At 40.3% G+C, this 19,778-nt stretch overlaps 1 protein-coding gene across 5 annotated transcripts in view; it reads left to right on the forward strand.

Annotated features, from left to right (window-relative positions):
* The first annotated feature begins 696 nt into the window (after window positions 1-696).
* Window positions 697-19,778, forward strand: part of cfap299 (cilia and flagella associated protein 299) — an 87,171-nt gene continuing 68,089 nt past the window's right edge. For 3 of the 5 annotated variants that reach the window (XR_009787637.1, XM_061766890.1, XM_061766894.1), the window contains exons 1-3: window positions 701-830; window positions 5,254-5,378; window positions 18,410-18,500. Coding sequence is in view for 4 of the 5 variants with exons in the window: in XM_061766890.1 (XP_061622874.1) it covers window positions 723-830; window positions 5,254-5,378; window positions 18,410-18,500 (324 nt within the window). In the remaining variant the exon portion in view is untranslated. Of the gene's footprint in view, window positions 831-1,387; window positions 2,078-5,253; window positions 5,379-18,409; window positions 18,501-19,778 lie in introns of all 5 variants that reach the window. The other 2 variants (XM_061766892.1, XM_061766893.1) reach the window with 2 other exon arrangements.

Here is a 19,778-nt window from a genome sequence, read left to right on the forward strand (position 1 = left end):
AGGTGAATATGCACCAGTGACAATATTTGAAGGCAATCAAGGTGCAATTGCTCTTTCAAAGAACCCAGTGTGTCGTCAAAGATCTAAACACATTGATATCAAATATCGTTTCATTCGATCTGCACTCATTGATAAGAAGGTTGTTATTGAGTATTGTTCAACGACAGACATGGTGGCAGATGTTCTCACAAAGCCTATTACAAAAATGCAAGATTGAAACATTTTCAAGTTATTTGTTTGGAATGTGAAGTATTACCATATCCACTGGTACAGTACAGTGCAAGAACAAGCGGGGGTGTTAGGATTCTTGGATGCTCTTACACTGAAAGGGTCTGATTGAATTCATATTCATATTTTATTTTTCCAAAGCAAAGCTGTTATAAATGCACTGCAGCTTTGCTTTTCGCCAGGAGAGGTCGCTGTAACTGAAGTTTCAAGAAATGAACCCATTTTCGAAACAATTGGTTGAAGTTATTTACAGAAGCTTCATTTGCCCATCATTATACATCAAGATAAATTTAATACGGAATCCACATTATATTAAAAGAAAATGTTTAATTCAACTTACCAAGCATATTATTCCAAGTGAGCGTTTTTCAAAGCGCCCCTCCATGACGGGGCCTCCTGATTTGTCCAGCTGAGTGCAACTTCCGCTTCATTTCAAACTGTCGTAAAAAAGAAGTCCCGTGGTTGCCACGGCAACCTCACAACACACCGGCAAAATGGAGTCTCGCAAAACGAATGATTTACGAGACCCGGTGAGCTGCTTTAAGGACTACGAAGATTATTTGGACTCCAAAGTCACGCCGATGGATTTGTTTTTCCTCAAAGTGAGAGACGTTGTCTTCGTCGTGTTAAAGTAGCCACGTGTACACCTGTTTAATGTCGGTTTGCTCGCCAAAACTAGACCGAGGGATTAAGATCAATTTTCACACACCGAATGTTCATTCGATTGAAACGAATGGGGCAACTATAAATACGCTTTTCAAGTCAGGTACCGTCAATTCATGGGCATCAATTGTAAAAGTAACTGTGAGCTACTTATTTGTCTTTCAATTATCTTATAACATGTGCCGTAGTAAAGTGTTTTTTACAGAGTATGATAGAATTGTTTTATTGTTACACGGCAAGTCTCTTAAACGTTACAAATTTGGACGCAAACGTAAAATCGCCGAAATTCTTCAAGGAATCTGGCTGCGAGCCTGTTTTGTTGATGTAGTTATTGAAGTCGCACGCTAGAGGGAAGCAACGGGCAAGTGCCACCCAAAGGAGCAAAAGAACGGTATTGAATGGCTCCTCTGTTCGACATTGAGCCCCAATTCCACTAGATGGCACACTCGTGGATGATATAGTGGTACACTTTGTTTTAACACCTGTGTCCACACAGGGCACCGACGGGCAATAGCTGACCTGCTAATCAGCTGTCGTCAATCACTGTTTAACTGGCTCGGGTCGGGCCGGGTCACCACCGCCACGACGAATGCCCGAGACTCTGATAAGTCGCCCCGCTGCCCAGACCTGTTTTTCCTGGCCGCCGCTGTTTGGGGCTTTTCAGATGGTGGGAGAGGTCACGTTACAAAGTCATCACCTCGGCCGCCAGGATGGATGTTGCGGGTATGCATCCAGCATAAAGAGAAGGCGCTTCGGTGCCAATTTTGGGACTGGGGGATCGTTTCTGCCGAGCTGCATCAAAAGAGCGGTGGGAGGGTGGGCGGCGGGGTCTGGAGTTTCCGGACATGAGGCGGCGAGCTGACAGGCTGCAGTGGACGAACTGACAGCTCGGTTTGCACTTTGGACGCCGACGTCAATGACGCTTCAGCCCCAAGAACACCTGCACGAAAAGGCTAACAAAGCGCTCCGTTCAAGATTTGAAAGTACACTTTGTGCAAAATATCGCGCTATTAGTGCTTGTATTCTGAAGAAAAAAAAACAACTTTTTTTGTAAACATCCATAAATGTATCTGAAAATGTCTAAATGTTTTCTAATATAGGTTCAAATGTGACAATGCTCAACTCACCCGGACTGAAACGGTGCTTTAGGAACCAGAACAATCTAACGAACAACGTGAGCTCTCAAGTACGAAAACTAGTGCTACTAAGCGTTGTTCTCTGGGGAAAAAAGATGTATTCACATTTTTTTTAATCAAACTTTGTTTTTGTAAATCTCAATCCTGATTTAGCAACGTGAGTTTGTCCTTGCTAATACGCACACCCGCAGCTCAGTAACTCGCTGAAAACTGCCAAATGTTTTCCAGTGATGACGGTGCAAACTTGGTTTGCAGTTTGGACTCTGATTTGCTACCCAAACTATTGACCAAAGAACGTGTGTGCGAAAACACTAAAAAACACACTTTAAAAAAAAATAAAACTCAATCAAAGGGTAAACATTTTTTGTAAAATCAAGGTGTTTAGCAGATCTATAAAATTAGCTGAAAAAAACAATGTTTTCCAGAATATAATTCCGATGTGACAACACTCAACTATCAAACTTTGTTTGCAGTTTGGATGCAGACGGAAGGAACAATCGACATAAGAACGTGTAAAAAAAATAGCTAACAAAAGCTGTGTTCAGGATTTGAAAGTATGGTTTGTAACCAAGAGCAAAGCAAATGTGTTTATATAGTGCATTTCATACACAAGGTAACCTTTACATAATTAAAAGCATTTAAAAAACAAAGCGAAAAACAGCTCATAAGCATTAAAATCAAAGAGAAAAATAAAAATTCAATAAAAACAGCATACAGTGCAAGAAAGATCATTTAAAAATCGAATTGCTCTAAAAAGCATGAGAAAAAAGAAGTGTTTTCTGGACTTCAAAACATTCACACTTTGGGTTGACGCCGCTTCTGTTGGCAACCTATTCCATTTGTGTGCAGCATAGTTTATACAAAAACTAGTACTGGTAATGTTTTGTTTTCCCCCAAAAAAAAAAAAAGCTTAACATGACAAAATGTTTTCAGAAATGTTTTTCCGACGTGTCGATATTTGACAGTACCTACAATGCTTGAATTTCGGTCCTGAACCTGAACAATGCTTTCGCAACTGGAACAATCATCCAAAGAACGTGTGTACGAAATTGCTAAAAGTGCTCTGTTAAGGATTTGAAAGTAGTGTTTGTTAAAAAAAAGTGCTATTACTGTTTTTACTCTGTTTGTAAAACCCAATCAACATGTGTTGAGCACATCTATAAAATTAGCTGAAAACAGCAAAATGTTTTCCAAAACAAGTTTATTTAGTTAGTTACTTACTTAGTTACTCTGTTGATCAGTCATTGTTTTAGTGAGCAAAATTACGCAATAACTGAGTAAAAGATTAATTTATGAGATGAGATGTAGTTGCGTTTGAGTTGATTTGTTAGCTTGTCATTTACAGTGTTGGGGAGCAACTGTACATTTAACTAGATTAAATAATTAAAAAAAATATGCTATTGTAATCCATTACTTTGCTGTGAGAAAATGTGTAATTCTCTTTGTTACTTTGGGAAATTTCCATAATTACAATTTTAGTTACAGTTGAAAAATATCTGCTGAAACTCAGATTTTTCTTTTTTTTTTTCCATATCACTTACGGCTTCTAAAGCCAATGGTTGTGATTGGCTCTCTCTGGTCATGTGCCATTCTGCCTGAGTCTCCAACATAACATATTTTTTCCAAATATGTCCTCGAAGCGCCACCTTGTGGTGCAGTCTATTAGTTTGTCTGAGATTTGAAAAGGTTTGATTAATAATTACACTTTTGAACACATAAAAGTGTTCAAAAGTGTAAAAACATTGCTTTCTAGCAGTTTCATCTTGATAATTTAAGACTTTTTTTTTTTAAATGGAAGATTCACTAATCTCTTATGTCGTATGAAGTGATATTGTCTAAATCAGGGGTCCCCAAACATTTTCCTGTGAGGGCCACATAACTTTTCCTTTCTCTGATGGGGGGCCGGGGTCAGTTTGTAACAGAAAAAGTGTGACGATTGCAGGGGTGCCTCAAGGTAAACATTTATTGTTTTCGAGAAAGCCACACATTACCAAATATCAATAACAATTTCCGGGATCTTTACAGAAAAAAAAGTCAGGAAATACGTTCAAATGTATTCTGCTGAGCTAACAGTCCACTTTTTAGCTTTGAGAGTTTGTCTGCTCACATTTGGCTTTGCAAGCTATCATACATGTCTTTGTGACCGGATTCATAGTGTCGGTACAGATTGTATTCTTTGAATACCCCCACTGCCTCTCGACAGATGAGACAAACAGCCTTTGCATTGAACAAAGAAATTATCGTTTGTCCACTGCAGGTTAAATACCGCCTACCTAACCTTTTTGCCATTATTTTTTTTTCTGAGGGGGAGGTTTCAGACGGGGGCACAGACTGCAGAAGGGTGGAATAGAATGTCACGTTCTATGCGTGTATTAGTCTCGATCATGTGGCCAGACTGAAAAAAAATATCATAATGCGTCTCTGGTATTGTTCAGGAGGCCGGGCCAAATGTGGAGGAGGGCCGTATCCGGCCTGCGGGCCGTAGTTTGGGGACCACTGGTCTAAATTGTCCACATTTGTAGTTAGGTCAACATGGTATCATATTTTCCAGATGCTGTACAGATACAAAGCGATAAACAAATGTTTATTATGTATTTACATTTCATCATGTTTTGTTATCAGTTTGCGTAAAGAACAAACGTGGTTACTTCCAAAATAATGAGCTATGGTTTTAATTTACATTCTTACAGAACCGTCCAAGGGTCCTGAGGGTGCATTCATTCAAAATTAAGAAAAGTAATTAAAATGTAAAAAAAAAAAAAAAAAAAAAATCAAATGTATATTACTTCAAGAAAGTAATTGAAATAGTTACACTACTCTTACATTTTCAACAGGGTAACTTGTAATTGTAACCAACTACATTTCCAGAGTTGCCTGCCCCACACTATTCAGTTAGATAGCAGAATTATTCAACAACTGAAGAAGAGATTTTTTTTACCACGTGAGACGTGATTATATTCGCAGTTTATACGTTAGTTAGTTAGCTAGTTAGTTGAGTTTCCTCGGTAAGCTGACGCGGGGTTTCCTCTTGTGAAACAAAAAGAAAAGTCGAAAGCTGGTGGTAGTGTCCATCATGTCACTTATAACCCACAAAAACCCAATAAAACCTGAATCTTTTTTGTCAACGGTCGTTCTGACTTTAGCTTCAATGGAATCACTGTAAAAAATTTTTTTTTAGCATTTTAGTAAGAACACATCCAAAATGGACACTGTTGTGATCTTCCAGAACAAGAAGTCGGCCCGCAAGCTGGTGGAGCACGGACACAAGGGCACTGTGCTGAGTCTGCAGGAATTTGAGCAGCGGAAAGCAGCATCGCCATCGGCGACCCGCCACCACCAGAACCAGACTACGTGAGTTTTACTCTGCTAGGAGGCGTTGCCCGCCTTCTGACTAACGCTCAGAAAACCACCCGCGACATATCTGGAAGCACTTTCACGCTCTGAAATCTTTATGCGGCTGTGGCTGACTTTTTCTCTCTGTGTGTGTGTGTGTGTGTACAGGAAGCTGCCGGGTATCAGTTTCCGCAACGGTTTCACTTCCAAATCCTGTCGCACGACATGAAACGTACAAAATGATTTTGACACAAATGCAAAATATCCCAAAACACTCTTGGAGTGTGGACCTTTTGTATGAACTAACAGTTAGTTACTTAGTTAGTCAGTTAGTTTAATCCATTTTACATCCAGTCAGTCAGTCAGTCAACCAGTTCAATAGCAAAATTATCCAAAGACTACAGATTATTTCCCATTTAATGCTTTTCACAGTTGGTTAGTTAGTCAGTTAGTGCGTTCGTTATCCATTCAGTCAGTGATTCAGTTAGGCCAGGTACACACAGGTGGCACTTTAATGCGTTAATTATGATTAAATTACGAACAAATTAATTTGTGGTGGAACGGTGGACGACTGGTTAGGACATCTGCCTCACAGTTCTGAGGACCTGGGTTCAAATCAGGCCTCGCCTGTGTGGCGTTTGCATGTTCTCCCCGTGCCTGCGTGGGTTTCCTCCTGGTACTCCGGTTTCCTCCCACATCTCAAAAACATTCATGGTAGGTTAATTGCAGACTCTCTTGCCTGAGTGCGAATGGTTGTTTGTCTATATGCCCTGTGATTGGCTGGCGACCAGTTCAGGGTGTACCCCGCCTCTCGCCCAAAGATAGCTGGGATAGGCTCCAGCATGCCCGCGACCCTAGTGAGGATAAGTGGTGTGGAAAATGGAGGGATGAAAATTAATTTGTTTTAAAAATGAACACATTTTAATCGCATTTTGTGTTCCAAACAACGCAGAACTTTTGTCAGTGCATGATTTCCTGGTGCACCAATTACATGTCAGAGCTAGGCTACCAAAATGGAGGCAGACAGTTCGTCAACAGAAATATTCAAATTCTGCTTTTGCGACATGAGAGATGGTTTTCATTTGCAATTAGTAAGTTTGCGGTTAGTTTGTAAATTGACTCTGCTGGTTAGTTGTTTAGTTAGGTTGTTAATCAAACTTCCATTTGGTCATCTGTCATAATGTAGCATGAGAAGCTTACTTTGCAGTCTACACTCAGCGCTCCTCATCAAACATTGCAATCAATTGTACTCAAATTCCAGTCATGCAAAATCCAAATCAAGGTTGTTTGTTTATAAAAAGCGTATGAGAGTCTTATCACGCTCACAGTTGTCTGCATTGATGCGATTTGAAGCTAACGTCCTCCACAATGCATTGCGTCCGGTCCGTGACTGTAATCAGGCTGATGAAGCGCCAGATGTCAATTTATTGCTTCTTTAATCAGCACGATGGTTTACAGCTGCACCTTAACCATCAATTAGTCTTTATTGCCGTTTGTTCAACAAGAGCCGCCATGATGGTCCTTTCCCGTGCTGTGACGCTCTCTCGCGCCAATTTGCCATCACTTTTTGCGGGTTTTCATTGAACCAGACAAAGACAAGTGGGCACTGTCTTGTCACGGACGTATGTCACTGTTATGTCTTAACTGGGTATTATTTGTAGTTCTTCTGTTTACAGTGCTACATATCACAGTTCATCGTTCACTTCCGGTTTTTACTGACGGAAGCCTCTCCTCAGTGCAAGACGCATAACCCTGCCATAAAGCCCCGACTGGTGGAGGGCTGCAGTGATGGTTGACATTCTAGAACTTTCTCCCATTTCCCAACTGCATCTCTGGAGCTCAGCCACGGTGATCTTTGGGTTCTTCTTTACCTCTCTCACCAAGGCTCTTCTCCCCTGATTGCTCAGTTTGGCCGGACGACCAGCTTTAGGAAGGGTTATGGTCATCCCAAACGTCTTCCATTTAAGGATTATGGAGGCCACTTTGCTCTTAGGAACCTTAAGTGCAGCAGAATTCTGTTTGTAACCTTGGCCAGATCTTTGGCTTGCCACAATTCTGTCTTTGAGCTCTTCAGGCAGTTCCTTTGACCTCATGATTCTCATTTGCTCTGACATGCACTGTGAGCTGTAAGGTCTTATATAGACAGGTGTGTGGCTTTCCTAATCAAGTCCAATCAGTATAATCAAGCACAGCTGGACTCCAATGAAGGTGTAAAACCATTTCAAGGATGATCAGAAGTAATGGACAGCACCTGAGTTAAATATATGAGTGTCACAGCAAAGGGTCTGAATACTTAGGGCTGTGTGACATTTCAGTTTTTCTTTTTTAATAAAACTGCAGAAAAAATGCAATAATTCAGTTTTTTTTCTGTCAGTATGGGGTGCTGTGTGTACATTTAATGAGGAAACAAAAGAACTTAAATGATTTTAGCAAATGGCTGCACTATAACAAAGGGGGTCTGAATACCTTCCATACCCACTGTAAGTACAGTGGACCGGCCTGGGCCACGAACTGTAAAAATCTGTGAATAATTGTGTCCATAGAATTGTATTGCAAAAAAAAAAAAATAATAATAATAATACTTGAATAAGTGGGGATAAACCACCACTGAGCGTTTTCGCATTTGGCTTCCCCTCAAAATAAGAAAACAAATTAAAAAAGGGAAAATAATTTGGAAAAAAAGAGGAAATAAATAGACAAAAATCCGCAACTAGGTGTATCCACTGTACATGTTTGAGCTGTAAAAAGGTATCGGTTTAAAGCCTCCTCTCGTGTTGTGTGTGTACTCGCAGCTGACAATGAGGCGCTCTAAAGCAGCCATACCAGCGCACCCAGTCCGCACGCTGGCTGTCAAATCGAGCTTTCTATTTGTCTTTTTTCCCTTCTTTTTCCAGCCTCGCACTTCCGCCTTTCTCACTGTGGTGTGCATGCACTCACGGGCGACAATGAGACGCTCTGGAGCAGCCACTCCTCCGCGCCCAGGTCCACATTATGGCTGTCAAGTCTGGCTTTTTTTTTTCTTCACTTATTTTCCCCTCCACACACTTTCTCACAGACGTACGTACATGCACGGCTGACAAAGAGGTACTCAAAAATGTCTACACCAGTGAACTAGCCAAAGATAAGAGGCATTTTCGGGGTGTAGGCATAGCTAGTTAGCCAACTGCACATCACAATTGCGCCAGATAAGCGCTAATGCGAACGAAGGTGCTCAAGCTCCTATATAGTGGGGGAGCGGAGACTCATGCCAGATCCCCAAGCGTGTCACTAGGTGACGTTTTTAGCCACAGCCCAAAAAATCTGTAAAAACTGGAACAGTGAACGCTATAGCTCCTCAAGTTGTCCGTCTTTCCATGTTTTCAGCAATTATATTCAAACTTGTACAGTGGTGCCTTGCGATACGAGTTTATTTCATTTTGTAAACATGCTCGTAACGCAAAGCACTCATATCTCCAATCATGGTTCCCCATTGAAATGAATGGGAATGCCATTAATCCATTCCAGCTACCCCAAAAACAAAAGATTTTGTGTTTCTGTTTTTTAATTAAAAAAAAAGTCTATTGGATTTTACTTTATAAATAACACAATTTAATAGAATGTAAAGAATTAAACTGCTGCTATTCAGTTCATTGTGCTGCTCCTTCTGGTGTGCCCGCCTTGGCCACTAAAAGGTATTATAATACAATCATGCAGACACAAAGCTTGAAGCCTCGTTTTTGATGAGTTGTTCACCGATTGCAAAACTGTTGCTTATTGTGACATGAGTTTAATTGAGTTCGCTGCCACCATACAGCACTCGTATCTCAAAACTGAGCTTGCAAGTCAAAGAAAAATAAAACAAAATAAATAAATCGTCCGAATAATGCCTCGTATCTCGAAAAACTTGTAAGTCAAGTCTTTTGTAACTCAAGGCACCACTGTACAAATGCATTGAGTTACGAACATATTAAACGTATTCCAGACGTATAATACAGAACACCCCTGCAATGAATGAAATCTGTGAAGTATCGGACAGGTTTTATAGTAATGTATATATATTAAAGCTCCATGCATCCATTTGATCACCAACCAGCAATACAGTGCAGGTATTATTTTATTTATTTATCGCCATTCACACATTCTATACGATAGTAACTATGACTGTGAATGTGTCTGTTCCTCTAAAGGGCGTGTTGAGTGACGTGGAAGTGAACATATGTGGACGTACTTCTGGTCTGCTAGTTCCCTGCTAAAGCATTAGCCACTGTGGTGTACAGTGACGCATCAGTTGAGGCTACCAGATGTGCTAAGATTAAACCCTTGACTGTATTTACTGTATTTTGTTACCATTTGTTTAACACCGGCAACTGTTTCCACAATTCATTCTGTCTAGCGGTGGTAGGCTACTGTATATTCAATCAGCTAACAATGTTTACTTTACCGGAGACATATAGTTGAGTTACTGTATTGTACTGCACAATCAAAGAAATCTGCGATGCACTGAACCTTCAATAAGTGAACCGCGATATAGCGAGGGATGACTGTAGCATGGTTTCACTGTTTTTCTATTATGCAAGGTGGCAGTTGTCAGGAATTGCTGTTTTTTTTTATCGCACATCCACCAGAGCTGTCTCGTAGCACCTGCCAAGTGGATCACTAAACACGCCCAACACAAAGACAACTTTTTCCTGATGGATCTGTTCGTCCACATTGTTGTTGTTCTAAAGCGTTTTGCACCTGCGAACACCAAAGCGCAAACCTTCCCCCCTCCTCCTCGCGCTCCTCCTTCGTCCTGCTGTTCAGGGAACGTCTTTCACCTTCTAGCCTGGTGTCTTTTCTCACCATTCTGTCACTGTTTTTTTCCTACCCCTCCTCCTCCTCCCTTTCTATCCGTCGTGCTCTCCCGGAGACCTTTAGTGCCTGCAGGTGTATAAATAGAGCTGTTTTCAATTAAGCCGGCCCGTAGCGTGCATCTGATCAATGCGTGCTCTCCCCCCGCCACCATCCTTCTTTTTACCCCTGCACCTGTGGTAATAAAATACACGGGGGAGTGGAGACGTTGCCCCGCCGTTGGCCCAGCTCGCCTCTCCTCTCCTCTCAAGGACGACGCGCTTTTTTTTTTTTTTTTTTGCTTGCAAGCACTCTAAAGAAAGGAAGAAGAAGAAGAAAGAACAAGAAGAAAAAGACAAAACAGAGAAGCTTCCAGTGCAGTGAAATTCAATAGCAGGGAATGAATGGGATGCTTAGTTGTCGTTGTGTGCTTATTTGGTTAGCACAAAAAATGAGGAACGGGAGTCCAATGTTTCGACTCGGGATGGGAGCCCGAAATGGAGCCAGAATTAAAAAAAATACCACTGACTTTTTATTTAGGCATGTTCAACCTGGAGACCACCTAGCGTGACTGACGTTTCACATTACTTCCCCAGGAGCTTTTTGCTGTGTAATGGAAATGTAGTACAGCAGGCTGTTGGATGTGATTAGATAATCATGTCTTTAGACAAGTCACTATAAACAATTGTATGTTTGTGATCACGAGGCAGTTCCATGGTTACATGTACGTGTGACAGCAGCTGCAGTATTAGAAGAGCTGCCGTACTGCACATGGCGTGTCCGTGCTTTGCAACTTCTCTTCAATATTTGTGAGGAATAAACGACAACGAGGTTTCAAATGAGGGTTTCAAGCATTGATTAGAGTTTGAAATTGGGGTTTCAAGCAAGGGATAGGGCTTCAAATAAGGGCTAAGTTTCCAAATTCTAGCTTCAGGCCAGAGTTAAAATTTCAAAGTAGAAACTCAGGCCAGTGTTAGGGTGTCAAACAAGGATGAGGATTCCAAATTAGGGGTTCCAATTAGAGTTAGGGTTTCAAGTCTGGGATTTAGTTTCAAACAAGGGTTAGGGGTTCAAACAATGGTTTCAAGCAGGGATTAGGGTGTCAAATTAATGTTAATGTTTTAAATCCAGGTTTCAGATCTGGGATAGGTTATGGTTTCATGTTAGGGTTTCAAACTAGGGTTAGGGTATCAAATAAAAACATTTTCTCATTCAATAATGGCTGAATTGATGGCTAATGTTAGCCCATCCCTTACTGCTACGCTAGCTGGAGTGCTGTGGTTTGTAAGCTTTCCATCACGACTTCCCCACAAGTCCAAATCACAGGCAAAATGGTTTGTCCGTTTTTCTTTTTCTTTTTCTTCCCATCCACCTCAAAAATTCCTGCTCTCATTGTGCCAAGTGAAAGCAGTGGCGTGAACACACAGTGCCTGCACCTTTCGTGGAGACAATTACGGCAGCAAGATTGACAAGATTGATGTGATTGACGAGATTGATGTGATTGACGAGCCTGCCGTGATTGATGTCACGGACAGGAATGTCGTGATTGACAGAATGTATGTGATTGACGTGACGGATGAGACTGACAAAACTGGCATGACTGATTAGACTGATTAGATCTTTCTTGGGTGGTTGGTTTGGCTTTGTTGGTTTGGTTCATTTGTTGATTGATTTGTTCGGTTGTTTGGTTGGTCTGTCCAATAATTAGTTGTCATTATCTATTTTCATTGGTGAGGTTGTTTGGTTGCTTAGATGGTTGGTTTGGTTATCTGGTTGGTTGATTTGGTTGTTGTGTTCAGTTGTTTAGTTGGTTTTATTCAAATGGTTAGGTCTTGGTTGTTTGGGTCTTTAAATTGGTAGGCTGGTTAGTTTGCTGGGTAGGTTGATTGATTGGATTAGATGGTGTTGGTTGGTTCATGTTTGGTTGGTGTGGTCACTTGGTTGGTTTTCGTTGGGTTAATTGCTTGGTTTTTTTTGGTTTGTTTGGTTACTTTTATGGTTAGTTGGATGGCCAGGCTCCAATGGAGGCCGAGTGGGCATCGTTTATCACATTGTATGGTGTATACAAGGTTAGTTAAAACAGCATGTGGGGTGGCGATAAGCGGCAATAAAACAGGCAGTGGTGTAATCAGTGCAGCTTTCCTCATCACCTTTTCCTCAGATCTTGTCCCGGTCGGTCAATGCAAAATCCATACAACAACAGTCTCACTTTGATCATCGCCACCTAGCACCTAAAAGGAGGAGAGGAAGGAGAGAGGAGAAGCGGCAGCAAAACAGGCACTGGTGTAATCAGCCCAGGTTTTTTTGGGAACCCAAGTTGTTATCGTTACAAATCCAAACTGTGACCAAGGATAAATTCTGCAGGGTTCAACTTGATGTTCCACTACAATCCCCAGCAGGCCTGAAAATCTGTCGAAGCTCCCAGAGCAAACTCTCATGATTGACAATACCATATTGAATGGTTGCCAGGATTGTTCCATCTGTGTTTCTTCAGGGTTCTTTGTCATGTTTCCACTTGTCCTTCTCCATTTTTCTCCCCCTCTTTTTCTGTAGTGATTTAGCAGGGATTATTTTTATGACTCTCAAATCCTCCTGCCTCTTAAATCAGCAGAATCCAAAGCCATGGATCCCCCCGCGCCCCCGCGGCAGGCTCAGTGGTCTGGATGAAGGGCAGGAAGTGGTTTCTACATCTTTATAATGGACGAGCAGCCTGCAGCCTCTTCTGCATTTCTTCTTTCAAGTGCTGCCGATGGCGTATGACTGATGGGTGCCACATGTAATTATTGCCATCCTGTTGTTTTATTGGTTTTAAAGTGTTGGTGTTTGGGGGTGGGGGGTGATGGTGTTTGGGGGGGGGGGGGGGGGGGGGGGGGTGACAGCCAATAAAATAGAGGGCTTTTTAATCAGGGTCTAAATGAAATCATGTGCGTCCCCAGATAAGCTGATGAGGAGCAAGACTGGAAAGATAACATCTGTGACGCAGGCTTTCAAGTTTTACATGAATCGACATCACTTTGTCTGGTTTACATTTGAAATCCTGAATTCAAATCATTTAAATCTGGCAGGCTTTTATTTTCTGTCGATGCTCGCGACAATGTAAGCAAATGGGAAAGTCAAAGAAATGTTTACTTTTAAATGGTTTTTTTTTCCAGTCTTAAAAGTAAATGGTAAATGGATTGCACTCATATCGTGCTTTATCTACAATATCACAGTGCCCAAATCGCTTTACAAAGCCTCACATTCACCCATATACACACATTCATACACCAATGGACGACTCTTACCATGCAAGGCGCTGCCAGGCCCACTGGGAGCAAATTAGGGTTTAGTGTCTTGCCCAAGGACATGCGGACAGTCGGAGCCGGGATGGGAAGCAGCTACCCTTCGGTCACCCTCTCTACCTACTGAGCCACAGCTACCCCCACACAAGTGTTCTACGTCAGAGAAAGTAAGTGACTTTTGATTGTTTGGTTGAATCGTGGTGTTGATTGGACGGTTTGTTTTGTTGGATGGTTTAGCCAATTGGTTGGCTTTGTTGATTGGTTGGTTGTTTTGTTAGTTGATTTGTTTGTTTATCAGTTGGTTACTTCGTTGGTGGGTTGCTTGCTTCATTTAATTGGACAGTTTGTTTTGTTGGATGGCTGGGCCATTTGGTTGGTTTTGTTGGTTGGGTGGTCGGTTGGTTAGTTTGTTTACTGATTGGTTAGTTGATTGGTTGGTTGGATTGGATGGTGTTCAGATTGATTGGTTTGGTTGGTTAATTTGGTTATTTGATTAGTATTTAGTTTTCTTGTTTTTTGTTCACCTTTTCATATTCTTCTTGGCGTTGAGACAAAATGGACGACGCTTCCATCTGGGGGTATTCCAGCAAGCGGGTTACGTGAAAACTCAGAGGAAGTTGACCCTGAGATGAGGGAAAGCCTAATCATTCCGTTCCAAAGAGCTGGGGAAGAGGAAGTCTGACTCATTTGTCTGCTCAATCCTGACTTTCTATGCATCTCCTCCCACCCGAAGCAAACATACCTTGTCTGTTTCTCCGGAATCTTATTGATATTGAGGCACAACTAAATCTAAAAATATATGCTGGTATTTTATCGAGTCACATATTTTTAGCATGAAGTTGATTTTCCTAAACATGGGATTAAATGTATTTTTTTCATTTGATCCATTTTGTAATAATTTCTTTTAGAATTGGTTGATTGATTGAATATTAATACAGTTAAATACATTTCACGACCATAAGGCACACTTAAACGTCTTAAATTTTCTCCAAAATGGACGGGGCGCCTTATAATGCGGCACGCCTTATGTGTACACCGAGTTCCAACATCTATAAATGTTGTGGTGTGATGAGCGCTCCGCTTGACCTTTTTTTTTTTTTTTGTGACTTTTTTTGACCGCTTGACTGACTGGGAGCATTTCCTGCCAACACGCTGCCTATACAGAGGAAAAGCGGACGTGGCTGAGGATAGCAGCGGACGTTAAAGGGGGAAGGGTGCGTGAAGGAGGACGCTAAAGCCAAAGTGACAAAATCCATATTAAACACAACCATCCCACCCAATTTCTTCAGCTGGGAACAAAAAACACATTTCCTGTTTCCCGTCAGCTTGCAGTTGTGGAAGGAACCCTTTGCCCAACAATGCCAATATAAATGTGGCAGTGTATATGTTGCATGTATGCTCACATTATAAACAGTATAGCGTTACTATTGTAAGAGATATAGTAATTGAACATGTTGACAAAGCTGCATTTAAAGAACGGCGGCAGACATTTGAAAAGTAGTACAAATCTTGAATCAAAACAGGTTGTTTTGATCTACTTATACTGTTATTAATGTTGCTATACGTTGCACTTTTTCTAAACCAGCTGGAAACTTGATTGGCAGTATATTGCCGTTAAGGCATTCATGGCTGTTTAGACTTCTGCGCCAAATGTTTAATGTTTGTTCAGTTACATTTTTGTGACCAGAGCCTGAGTGCTTTAGGCATATATTTTTTTATTTATCTAAGATGTTTTATTGTTCTACATTACAATGCCAATGATCAATATATTATTTGAGGTAATTGTTCTTAAAAAGATGTACTTGAATTATTATGCTGTAATATCGCTATATCAGTGGCATAAACATCAACAATACTACCGTTTGTCATCCTAAAAAATTTAAATTAAAAAACTAAACACTTCTCATATATATTGAGAGAGAGAGAGCAATGGGCAATGGATAACACACAAATATTGTAAAAAAAAAAAAAAAACAGTGTAACAATTGTAATAAAAATCTGCACTATAGCGGGACCGCGAAGCAAGAACCGTGATATAGTGTAGGATTACTGTATCTCTATTCTGTGATGATAAGTTGCAGGGACTCATTGTTCCAGGGCTGGAACTCATTGTTTCCAGACATGTGCATCCTGGGACTCACATAGTTTCAAGTGTAAAATGATTTATGTATTGGAAGTAGTATTTTATTTTTAGTATTTTATTAACATTACTAAAATAATTTTACATATACATTTTAAACGTTAAAATAATAATAATTTCTTCATGAATCATCATTAAAATAATTTGAAATAACGTTTAAAATCTAAAATCTCTTTTTTGTTTAGTTTTTATTCATTCATCTAAGAAATAATTGGTTAACAGATTTATTGTAAATCAAATAAAACAATATTTTTAAAGAAGCCAATATTTTTTTTATTAGAATAAATCATTTTAACGATTTCTTTTGACCTCATCTCCAAATGACCTGGCCCATCTGTCCATTTTCAAAATCTAATGTAACGCTTGAGCACAAAAGGTTTGCTCCCCCATGCAGTCTAATTGGATGTCATTTTGGCTTCCAAATGTGACGTGGATGGGGCACGTCATGCATATTCCATTTAATTTACTGTATCTTCACATAGACATTACATTTGGGTCTACAAATCAATGACACAAGTATGTCAATAAAATCGTGTTCAATAAAAATGTATTGAATGTTAAATTAATATTTTCTTTATTAATAAATGTCAATTAGTATGAATAAAATGAATGCATTGAAAGTCCGCATTCACTTGTGCATTCTCTTTCCTTCACTTCTGGAGAAGTGGTTTTTAAGGAATATATTTTCATATCACGATACGTCTTCATTAGCACCTCATATTCCAAGGGAGAAATAAGTAACTTGACATGTTTCTGATTCCATGGGGAATCGATATACCAGGGCTCCACTGCTGTCTTTTTTGCTGTGACCGTGAACGAGTTTAGCTCAAGGTGAGCGTACTTGGACTTGATTGAATTAATTCAGATCAGCTGTTCTGGACCTGAATTATCCCAGTTTTTGAGTTCTGGGGAGCCCAAGTCAGAACTCAGGTTTCGGTTAAGAGCATTTTGAACCTGCTTGCTGGAATAGCCCCGTGCTCAAAATTAGTTTCTTTAAAACATTCAGAGACAAATCATCATTGAAATCAAAAGGAAAGACCAAAGAAACATTTAAAAGCTTTTTTCAATCTTAGAAGCAGAGTTGTTGATATGTCAGTAATAGAAACTTGTTGATTTTGAAGGGTTTATAAAGGGTTAGGGTTTCAAATTTGGGTGTAAAGCCAGGTTTAGTGTTTCAAATTAGTGTTTCAAAGGTTGGGATTTCTATACAAGGTTAGACTTTCAAACTATGACTAAGGTTTCAAGGCAAGGTTTCAACACTTGGAAAGTGATTGAAGCCAGAGTTAGGTTTTCGAGGTGTGATTTCAAGCTAGATTTAGGGTTTCAAAGTTAGGGTTTCCAAAAGGGTTAGCATTTTAAGTTCAAAGTGTGGTTTAAAACGAGGTTTTATAGTTTCAAAGTAGGGTTTCAAACCTGTGTTAGGGATTCAAACTAGGGTTTTAAGACAGGGTTAGGGCTTCCAGTTAGGGTTACAATCCAGGGTAAGGGTTTCAAACAAGGGGTTAGGGTTTCAAACTACTCAAGTAAGGTTTTGGAGCCTTGCTAAGGGTTTGAAGAATGGATTAGGTTTTCAAAGTATGGTTGCAAACAAGATTTTGAATTTCAAGTCAGGGTTTCAGCCAGGCTTGGGGTTTAAAGAAAAGTTTAGCGTTCAAAGTCAAGTTTTGGGTTTCCAATCGGGGTTTCAAGCTTGGCATATGGTTTTAAACAAACATAAGGGTTTCAAGACAGGACTATTGTTACAAGACAGGGTATGTGGTTTAAAGTATGGTTTCCAGCCAGGATTACAGTTTCAAAGTAGGGTTTCAAGCCTGGGTTAGGGATTCAAACTATGGTTTCAAGACAGGGTATGTCTTTCAAAGTAGGGTTTCAAGCTAGGGTTAGGGTTCCAAATTAGTGTTTCACACTAGTGTTAGGTAGACTATAGACAATGGAAATGACATTGTACAGCAGTGGAAAACTCACTAGCGACATCAACAGGCCTCATGCTGAACAGCACCTGCACAGTTTTGAACACAAGCAGATGGCGTTCACTTCAGTTGACTTAACTTCCCTTTTCCTCCACTCGTAATAATTTCACAGGCCATCTGCTTTGACGGCACGGCGGTGCGAGCTAATTAGCAAGTCGTTAGCTGCTAATAATGCTAATAACAACAAAACGGGGCTAAATGAGCCTGGCTGAAGAAGAGACGGAGAAAAAGAAGAGGGTGTTTGTGCTCCAGTGGCGTTCACTGGCCATGTCTTTATGAGTATGTGTTTGTGGGTAACTGGGTAACACCCCCCCCCCCCCCCCCACCCCCTTGCCTCCCTAACACCTGTGTTTACTTTGGGGCCGCCAGAGCACCACCCGGCACACCCCCACCCGCCCACGTGTGACCCACAACAAGATGGAGTGCGCATGGAGGAGCCTACAACTATGTGCTGCCCCGGCACTTTTTTTTTTTTTTTTTATCCTTTTTTTAAAACCAGCCTGAGACTCCCAGCACACTTAAAAATGACACAAATAAATGTAAATCCAAGTCCAAACTTTTTTTTTTGGGGGGGGGGGGGCGATAAGAAATATAGAGGATTGGACAATAATTTGTTCCTGTTGAAGCTTTATTGGCCATGCAAAATTCCAAGATTGCAGTCCCAAAATCTAAGATGTCTGCCTCTAAATTTGTTTTTAACATACAATTGTTTCCTTGTAACATAGCCTTGGGTGACAAACCACATGCTGCGTCATCAGAAGTGTGAGGATGGCGACTAATCAGCTGTTTAGTATCTTAACTATCCTAAGAGAATTGATCAAACGGTAAGATGTAAACTATTTTTTCCAGGACGCTCGCGAGCTCAGGATGTGATGTCCAGGACAACTTCCTGAGGGCGCTGGCCGAGCGCGAGGAGGCCAACCGTATGGGGAAAATGACAGTGAGTGCATTTGTATTACAAGGGATGTCCCGCTTCAACTTTTTCAGTTCCGATACAATACTGATATTGCAGCCTTAAGTATTGGCTGATACCGATATGGATCCGATACGATATGAGCACAAATCATACATATTTTTATTTATTTCATAGTATCAAATGTTAGAAGCGTCTTCAATCAAGTGATATTACTCATAGAACAATAGTCAGCAACAGTAGGTATGAGGAAAAATAAAAAATAAAATGTATTATTAACCAATGTGTTACATAAAGTTTAACCTTAAGGATAAGAATATATTACAATTGAATAAAATAAATAGGGCTGTCAATTGATGAGTTTTGAAAATCAGATGAATCACACTTTTGAATTTTGATTGATCGTGATTCATCACAGGTGCAAAATATCCAACACATTGTACCACATTTTGCTTTAAGATGGTATTTTAAACTTGTTGAGCTTCGATGAAAAAAGTTCAGCACTGCAATAAAAGTCCCATCGGCGTGAATCTTGCAGCACAATATGCTGCCGAGCACAGCAGTCCGAGTCTCCTCACTTATCAAGCACTGGCGTAAGCATTGACCTGATCACTGACCTAATAGCTACCTGCACTACATTTCAGATATCCATCCACACACCATCCACAAAAATAACCTCAATAAAACCAATAAAAACAAAAATATATATTTAAATTGCAACATAACCACTGTTTAAATTTAACATAAGCATATTGTACAATTGAATCAATTGAATAAAAAATAAATTAGAAGACCATGAAAAATGACCTCAATAAGTCCAATAAATACAAATGATACTTTTAAAGTGCAAAATAACAATTCAAGTTTACGTCGATAATTTTTTACTGTCAGTATATGGTAGGAACAGCATTTGTTTTCTCCACATGTGCAGCAATACACTTTTGAACTACTTCATGCGTTTGGGATAAAGTTTTATCATGTCGAATAGAAATAATGTAGTAAGGCTTGAGGTACTTGTACTGCCCCTGTATGTGTGTGCCATGTTGGGCGTGGGAGCGCTGTTCCTACTGTGTGCATCTTGACCACTGAGGGGCAGTGTGGTGCAGCAGTGAGATACACAATTGCAGTAACATAAAGAAAGTAGAGGAAGAGAGTCACACTCCAATACTGTTAATGTAACTCATTATTCACAGAGTTTGAAGAATATATGCCTGAGAATATTGTTATATTGCCTATTTGTATGTGTTTGTACAGCATTTGTGTACTAATCATTATTTTGAGAAAGATAAGCGCCGCAAGTTCGAT

The sequence above is a fragment of the Phyllopteryx taeniolatus genome, chromosome 3 (genome assembly GCF_024500385.1).
Source record: "Phyllopteryx taeniolatus isolate TA_2022b chromosome 3, UOR_Ptae_1.2, whole genome shotgun sequence".
In the NCBI taxonomy this organism is placed as follows: Eukaryota; Metazoa; Chordata; class Actinopteri; order Syngnathiformes; family Syngnathidae; genus Phyllopteryx; species Phyllopteryx taeniolatus.